The sequence below is a fragment of the Montipora foliosa genome, chromosome 8 (genome assembly GCF_036669935.1).
Source record: "Montipora foliosa isolate CH-2021 chromosome 8, ASM3666993v2, whole genome shotgun sequence".
NCBI lineage: Eukaryota > Metazoa > Cnidaria > Anthozoa > Scleractinia > Acroporidae > Montipora > Montipora foliosa.
Window position 1 is genome coordinate 38,181,221 of NC_090876.1, and position 9,267 is coordinate 38,190,487.

The window sequence follows — 9,267 nt, forward strand, 5'->3', positions numbered from 1 at the left end:
CGGCGTGAATATTCTTGATGATGAGGAGCCATTACTATAGTGTACTCTGATGTTGTCTAGACGTGTCCGTTTTAAAACTGCTTATGTTTGCTTCTTGAGATCTTCGTTGATAAATGGCATCTTGATGTAGATTAGACCGACAACCGTCCGAACAATCGATTACAAAATTAGAAGCGACTTGTCAGTTCACGATCTTTGAATATTTATGCATTGAGATACGGGGCTAAGCCTTTCCTTATCTCCAATTGGTACAGATCTCTTGACTACCCTCCTGTTTGAGAAGATTCAAATCTTATTACGAGAGAGTGAGGAGGAAAACATTATAGGGTCAAATATTATAGGGGACCTAAATTGCGATTTGTTAGCTCTCAGTCCAAACAATGAGACTAAACATCTTAACGAACTCTGAGAGTCGTACCAATACACTCAATTAATCAATGAACCCACACGCATTACAGCAAAACCTAAATCATTAATAGACTTATTCCTTACTAATCTCTCTGGGGTTTCCCATATAGGAGTCAGTGACCATAGCCTAATTTACGTTGCACGTAAACAAAGAAGCCGTAAATCACTTCCGCGAGCCATTAATGCTAGACAATACAAAAGTTTTGTGCTCGAACATTTTTCAATGCGACATGGAACTAGCATCTTTTACCATGATTGAGCAACTTCACGACCCGAACGAAGCTTAGGAATCTTGGAAACATCTACTTTCGCTCCTACTTTGAGAGTAACATTAGTAACGTTAAAGCCACCTGGAAAGGAATCAACTCGTTAATATCAAGGAAGAAAAACAAAACCCAAGATACGAAATTGCTTATTGATGACAAAGACATCAGGGATCCCTACGAGGTCTGTAATGCTTTTAATAGTTATTCTATGGAAATTGGTCCAACCCTGGCCTCAAAGATTAATCGCCCTCGAGTCAGTTTTCGAGATTTTATTAAACCTTCACACACGAACTTTAATTTGAGGCGAAACTAATAACGGTAACTAAACTTGTAGCCAATTTATCTACAAACAAAGCTGATGGCCTTGATGATATATCAGCCAGTCTTCTCAAGGCGTCTTTTCCTTTTACAACGGCCTCCCTGACGCACTGGTATTACTGGTATTATTCCCAATGACTGGAAAAGCGCAAGGGTCACTCCAATCTTCAAGACTGACTGGAAGGTAGACCCAGCTAATTATAGGCTGATATCAGTTCTTTCAGTCATTGCTAAAGTCTTTGAAAAAGCGATTTTCAATCACGTATACAAATATTTGGACGAAAATAACTTACTCTCTAAATTTCAACCTGGGTTTAGACCGTTACACTCCACCTTAACAGCTCTTATTGGTATGACTGATATTTGGTATTTTAAGAGTGACAATGGTTTAACAAATGCGGTTCTGTCTATTGATCTAAAAAAGCATTTCATACCATCTGATGTAAGAATGTATGCTGACGATACTAACCTTACGAATGCATCAAAAGATCCTGATGAGTTGTGGTCATCCCGGACTCGTGACTCAGGCAACCTTAAACAATGGCTTGATTCTAATCGCCTAAGTCTTAACGTTGTCAAAACTAAATGCTTGTTCATTGGGACTCGGCACAAAATCTCGCTACTACCCAATAGCTCGGACATTTGCCTTGATAGCCATCCAATAGAAAGAGTTGATTCATATAAATATACAGGTGGATGAAACGCTATCTTGGGGTCCCCACATCTCTGAGGTTAACATAAATTTTCAAAAGTGCTTGCAGCTCTAAGAATACTTAAGCCACTATTCCCCCAACCAGTGCTCATAACAATCTACAAATCTCTCATTTTTCCACATCTTGATTTAATTTATTGTAGTGCTGTCTAGGGTGGCATCGGTACTTTCTTTAGAATTACAAAACAGAGCTGTTCGCATAATAGCCGGTGCTGACTGGGATGTAAGATCCTTTTACATTCTTTCGGACCTAAACTGGACGACACTCGCTGATAGATGTTCCAAACAAATGAAAACCCTTATGTGCAAAACAGTGAACGATCTACTGCCTGAGTATATATTCGATTCGCGAATACTAATACCTACCATAGATACAATCTACCGTGATTCAGAGATAAATCTGTTCATCCCAAGACCGAACTCAGAAGCTCTTAAAAAGAGTTCCGTTACAGGGGTGCCTTTACTTGGAACAGTCTGCCTAGCGAGGCAAAGCAAGCCACTAGTTTGAATTATTTTCTTGCAATTAATTATTTATTTATATATTTCATCGTTATCATATTATAATAATCCAACAAGGGATTAAGTTATGCTGTAAGACTTTTCAAGTAAATTAAAGTTATAAGTAAATTACATTTTTAGCATTTAGGTAAATTAGATTTTTAAGTATAGTCTGTTATTCTACTATTTAATGCTCCCAATCGATGAGAAACAAAAAAAAAACACAAACAACAACAAATGTGGGGAAAGGGGTTGGGAATGAAGTACTCCAACAGGCAACTATCGCTAACGCAATACTAGTCTAGCTTGGTAAGATGGGAGGGGTCAAAACCCTCTCAGCCCCTTGTCTCTAGAGTGCAGGTCACGATTCTCTAAGAGAGGTGCTACTCCTCTTGAGGACTGCAGATCACAATACTCTGCAAGAGTCCTTAATCCTCTTTAGGGCTGCCACAATACCCTAAAAGAGGTCCTTACTCCTCTCCAGGTCACAATACCCTGTGAGAGGTCCTTAATCCTCCTCAGGGCTGCAGGTCATAATACCCTGAAAGAGGTCCTTAGTCAGGTAAGGTAGTTAAGACTCATGGTTACCATGACAACCAATCCATTCTGTGAGTCTATGGGGCAAAGAGTGACCTGCTTGGGAGCACTTCATCCCAACCCAAAGTTTATTTGTCTAAATCAATTCAACGTCACAGAACACAGGAAAGATCCACACCTAAGATTTACTCCACAGTCCAGCTGTGAAGATCTCAATAGTAAGCATTGCTAATCGGTTCATTATGCATCTTATGTGCAGGGAAACTGCTGAAGCCAAGCTGGAATGTAAGACTGAAGACTGTATTAAGTGACATAAGATCGCAATGATATTGTCAGATACTAGAGAGTAACAATATGTTGGACCGAAGGCCTAACCGAAGATTTGTTAACAAATCATTTCAAGAAAATATTCAACACAACGCGAGTGGAACCCAGGCTTAACCTCATAATACAGGTATATACCTAGTCTATGAAAGTAGACAGGGCTACTCGAATCATTAAGTGTCTGTAATGCAAATATGCAGCAAGTCTAAGTAGCGTTGGCTGCTGACTGTAACATCTTTAAAATATAGATATCCATCTCAATTAAACTTATAGAAAGATATCTTATGTATAGCGTTTTGTATTCAAAACATCCTATATATAACATCATGTATCATAAGTCTAGATAGGAAGCAAAGTATATTGCGTGTACTATGGTGCATGACATGCTTGTGACATAGGGGTGAGGAGGGTGGGAAAATAATTGTACTAGAAAGCAAACTAAAGCAGGCAAGATGTTTGCCTGCTAGAGCGATGGAATGAATAAACACGAGGCTTATGTTCAATGCACTAGGAGTTTATCGACAGTGAAATAAGAACTATCCTGATTGGCTCAGCCTGCAGATTGCACTATGAACACACATGATCAGGATTGAACTTTGGCTTGTGAAACCAACCCCATGTTACTGCATGTCACGCAATCCACAAGTATTTCCACTGTATTTCTCAAGGTTGTCCCATGAACTACAATTTATGTCTTGAAGATATAAATTGGTCTTTTTATTACTAATCGTAGTTGTAAAACACGGCTCCATGGGAGAGCACTTGTTAGTGAAATGGACTCCGTTTTGAACTAAAGCTTTGATTTTTTTTTCTTTTTTTGTATCCGGTGGGCTATGTCGATGTCATACGGTTTGACACCTACTACAATTGCATTGATTTTGAACAAAGCTGTGAAGTCTGGAAGGCATTTTCGAGTGGTCCCAGCTCGGGGACGCCAACAAGTTTGAGGTTGCAATTGTAGAAGTAACTATACTCTTGGATGGCCCCCGAAACTTTTGATACTTCGGTCGATAACTGCTTCAGTGATTTTCCAAGAGTCACTGAGATATTTTGTTCGGGGTCCGGTCTCTAAATTTATTAAGATCATCATATTCTAAGTACCTCGTTGCAATGTCGTTGCGTCAGGATCCGATGCCCTTGCAACATGGCGGCCAGCATGATTCCCCATCAGGTTCTTGAACTTTTTTGAGTTGCGCCAAAATTTATCTCCACCTTTTCCTTTAGCTTGTCATTCTCCGCTTTTAGTGACTGCACAGTATCCTTTTAAACTTGAAAAACGTTGTAGCTATACAACATAATCATACTATCCTGGAGCTCTCGAAATTGCATTCGCACGCTACACAAGTGTGCAAGAATTGAGTTTCAGATTTGAGTTATCATGGTATCCTCGATCAAGGAGGACTGTCGATCTTCCTTCTGTCCCTGGTTTCGATTGTCATTGCGATTCTCCGATGGTGGAGTTCCGAGTCTTGCAAAATGGCTTGAGAAAAGCTTGTTAATGAACTATTGTGTTAACGGGCTCTAATTTCGTCCCATATGGATACAACTATCTTCTTAAAGGCGATCCGAAATTCAGTATTAAAGAACGCGTAAATGATCGGGTTTAAAGTACTGTTTACGTTTGGTAGAATCATGACGATCAGGTTAAAGAGAACTTTCGGAATGTCTCTCACTAAAGATATATCATACTGTTCAACAGTGAACACGATAAAAAATGGGGCCCAACACAAAGTGAAAGTCAACAGGACAATGGCAATTGTCTTAGTGACTTTGAATTCCCGCCGCACGCTCTTTCGCGTATGCCTGTCTTCCTTGCTGCTGAAGTTGGCAGTCATGTGTTGCCTTCTTTTGAACTGAATCCAGACAGTGCGCAAAATCATGCTGTAACAAGTCAAGAGCACAATAAGTGGGAACAGAAAACCTACTATGGTCACTACCGTGTATAATTTTTTGTTGGTATTCGAACAGAAGCCGTAAGCGCTCAATCGAACGCCTGGCTCTCCAGGCCAAGCGATAATGGAAAGTGTCGACAGTGTGGCCGCGTACAGCCACACGCCGCCAATGGCCAAAAACGAGCGCCGGTTTGTCATCTTTGTACGATAAGCGAAAGGTTTGGTAATTTTCAAGTGTCTGTCAACTGAAATCACCGTCAGATTGGCGATGGATGCCGCCGCACAAGCCATGTCCACCCAAATCCATACTTTGCAGATCCAAACATATTGTATGATGGTTATACGGGAGAGGATGCGGAAAGGTAGCCCTGCAGATGCGTAAAGTAAGTCACTTACTGCAAGAGACGCAATAAACCAGTTTGTAGGGCTGTGGAGACGCCGGTGGAAGTATATGGCGATACAAACTAAGCTGTTTCCCAATATGGTCACAATCATTACAATAATGAAAAAGGCTAAAAAAAATGTATTCCAATCCCACCAAGAGTCGTCAGATTCATATTCCGTAATGTCAGTTGCATTTGTCGTGTTATTCATGCTTGATCTCGGTGTGGATCAAATGTGGCTGCTTGGTAAATGTAGACTGGCTCAACGTACCCTTGTGACGTTCTCCTGTCGTACTTCAGTGGTACTCGACTTTCGGAAGTAATTTGACAAACAGTTTGCGTAGAAGGCCGCCCGTAAATTAGAATTATGAAAAATCTTTCCCTTGCCGTAAGACAAGTTATATGCCAGTAGCTATAACTAGTAATGGATGGCAAAAAAAGATTTTAGTTGTCTCCGTCAACTTGAACGATTTGCTTGCACTTTCAGGTGTTCGTTACTCCAGATTTCGGTCCTGATATATATTATGCTCTTCTGCCGCCGAATCACCTGAAAGAAAAATTAGAAACATTCATTCATTCACAATATGGTATAGTATAATAAACAATTATTCCACGAGCGCACGTTGAGATCAGACGAAAAAAAGCCAGCGAGGGGCGTACAGCGCCAAGTTTTTAGTTTGCAATGCGAAACGCATGTGTCTTGTAGCAAAAGACTAAAGAAAGAAAGAAATAGTAATGGAACAGTTGTCTCTACGACAAATTAAAAAAGTCAGAGAAACAATGATTGAATGGAGCTAGAAAGTGGACGGTGCAGAAATAATTATTTCAGTGGAGCCATCTTTACTAAGTCCACTGCTCAACAACGAAACAGGGCTATTTATCATCGAAATTAAGAAAAAACCAAATGTATTAAATTCTTCGAAGACAACCACAGAGGGTCTGGGATCAATACTTCCATTGCAATAATTATTATTGTTGTTCAAAAAATTACCACGAAGCATGATTCAAGGACAATTTTAATTATTATTTATGTTCTGTACAATCGGCTCCCACCAAGACCGACAAAAATTGGAATAAAGATAGAGGGGGCCGAATAACGGGCGTAGAATTAAAGGAAATATCCACTCAAAAATTGAAAAAAAATCTCTTCTTTATGTAATCGTTGCCATACTGAATATCCCAGAGTGCAACACAAAAAAGTACAAATTTGTTTATTCACCGGGGAGGGAAGTGACAAAATTGCAAAAAATTAATCCACAAAACGTTGACAAAAACCAATTTAACTTTTAAAATCGCTTGGTGACTCCTATGTTTAATTATATAAAATGAAAGTTTGAAGCGCTTTGAAGCCGGGATTAATTTTTGGGGCCGTGAAAAAGTGATAAAGGGCACTTTTTAGTAACTACAGAGGAGGGCTGTCTGGCTCAAAAATGGCTCTGTCTTCACGCTTTTGTCAGTTAAAATCACATTTATTGGATTATCCGGTCGCAATTTGCTATTCATTTTTAAGACCTTTGACGTTCCTGTTGTTTCACTGTAAGTAAGCGTTTGTACCGAAAAAAATTTGCGAAGAAACTTACTTTTTCAAAAAACAAACCTGAGTATCTCTGAAAAATGCATTGTTACCCCCCTTTTCACTCGTGGATGTATCCACGAGTTTTGGTGAGGTTGTCATTCCTGCGTAACCGGAAGTTCGATCTAATTAGCCAATCAGGATGGATAATCACAACACAGCTTTTAGAAGCAAGAAACTGAAGAATTAAAGAAATGGCGTTCTTCGAAGGTGAAGCAAAAGATTCTGAACAAGTACACATTGGTGCAACTAATTGTGCACCGCCTTTCACTCACCAACGCGAAGACTTTAATACATGTCGAAATGGAATCGACAGACATGGTGAGAAGACAGTCTGACAGTCTCTGTCGATCCTCTAAGCTCACGGGGGATTAATAACTTCCATATTTGGAAGGTGACTTCCATTTGGAGAGTGACATTGAATCTATCAAAGTATACCAATTTTTATCGAAGCTGTCACGACGTTTTGCAAACTGTGAGTCATCAAGGCCATGTGAATCCCGGCAACTTGAACATCATCACTGACATGAAAACAATGAGGCAACCAAGCAACCCATGCTTCCAGACACTAGCACCTGTGTGGCGGACCATAATGACGAACTTTCGAAAGACTCGGTCATTGATTATGTAAGGGAAAGTGATGAGGAATCCGTACCAATCTCCTGCGATAGAGCAAGGGTTAAGGGCGTTCGCAAATGCAAACATGCTCCCCGGGACAGAGAAGCTTCCAGAATTCCTTTATATATCGACTTGCAATGTTTGCCCCTGGCCATCCCAGAACCCTTTGCGTATAAACGGGGATCCGATTACTGGCAACTCATTCATTGTTTTCGCCGGAAAGAGAGATGTCTCTCTGGATAAAGCAAAAAAAAACCTTTTTTTTGGAAAGTTTGGATCCATTCCGACGTTTAAAAGTACGTGAAAAGGCAATAAATCTTTTTGTTATAAGTCTGCGTCTATCTGACCACAAGTATTACACAACATCGCATCTTCATCAAGTTTTTTCGATTTCGCTCGGATTTTCTCGCTTTTTTCGCTCGTATTTCGTAGTTCCAAAGTTTTGGAGTTTAGGAATTTAATAAAACAGTTATTCCATTCGCGCTTGTTGGATATGAGACTGGTTATAGCCAACTCGGCGCTTCACGCCTCGTTGGCTATTTACCATCTCATATCCAAAGCGAAATTTCTCTCTGTATAAAGCAAAAAAAAAAAAAAAAATAGCGCGTTCGCGGAATAATTGTTAATGAGGAGCTTAAGCCGACTCAGAAAATTCTCGGCTGGACGTCTCCTGACGGTGTAGACATCCGTCAACAAAGGCTAAAAACATAACACAAAAGGTGTTTCGTATTCAGAAAAGTGTTAAAGCACTCAGGATCGATCAGATTGTTCTGTGAACTTACGTTAAGCAGAAAAAAGTAGTTTATTTTTTAATTGAATGACCATATTTAGGGGCGAGATGAATTTTGTGGGGAACACAAATCTATTTTAGTTCGTTGCGCGCATCGACAGTGGCGGTTAGTGCTGGCGACACGGAACCATTTTTCGTTCTATAGGATTTATGGATTAACTCTCTCACTCGGGGAAAAATGGTACAGCCTTTCAAATCAACTGGTTGGTCGAAATGTTAGCCAATTTGTCGAAGGAAAGTTCTTTCAGCTCTTTCGAAGGGAGATTTGTCGCCTTCAAGTCGATATTTTTTTGCGGGAAAATGATGATCACGTTCCGAAATTCGGCGGGTCTAATCTGCAGGTCGCAGGTCGCAGGTCACAGGTTGCAGGTCATTGTTTCACCAATACAGAAAGTATCCTAAACATTCTTAAAAGCTAACCTTAGGCCTAAAAACTTTTGCTTAGGCTTAATTAGGCCTAAGGTTAGCTTTTAATAATGTTTAGGATACTTTCTGTATTGGTGAAACAATGACCTGTGACCTGCGACCTGCAGATTAGACCCGCCGTTCGAAATTCTGATAAAAACGTGAACGAAGCTTACTTTGTTTGGCCTCTGTGGGGGGATTAATTGAGCAATAATAATAATAATTATAATAATAATAATAATGATAATAATTGTCACTGCTAATCGCCGTCGCAAAGTACAGCAACGACGCAGCTCAACAAGGTCGAACCGAAAGCATACAATGGCGCCTCTGGCAGCCGCCATACGGTCCATACCTTGGAGCACAGCTTACAGCCAGCTGGAATCGGCTGTATGCTGGTTTTTGCCGAGGGGGGAAAACCGGAGAACCCGGAGAAAAACCCCCGAGGCAGAGAAGAGAACCAACACAAACTCAACCCACTTATGGCGTCTGGTCCGGGAATCGAACCACGGCCACATTGGTGGGAGGCGAGTGCCAAAAATT

General features: G+C 40.4%; 1 protein-coding gene and 1 pseudogene across 5 annotated transcripts in view; both read right to left on the reverse strand.

Annotated features, from left to right (window-relative positions):
• Positions 1-9,267, reverse strand: part of LOC137967372 (D(1) dopamine receptor-like) — a 97,212-nt pseudogene that overhangs the window by 83,170 nt on the left and 4,775 nt on the right.
• LOC137967373 (D(5)-like dopamine receptor) overlaps positions 1,818-9,267 on the reverse strand; it is an 88,788-nt gene continuing 81,338 nt past the window's right edge. For all 5 annotated transcript variants that reach the window (XM_068813912.1, XM_068813910.1, XM_068813909.1 and 2 more), the window contains one exon: positions 1,818-5,885. In XM_068813912.1, the coding sequence (XP_068670013.1) occupies positions 4,575-5,549 (975 nt within the window). In that variant the 5' untranslated portion in view covers positions 5,550-5,885 and the 3' untranslated portion in view covers positions 1,818-4,574. The remainder of the gene's footprint in view (positions 5,886-9,267) is intronic.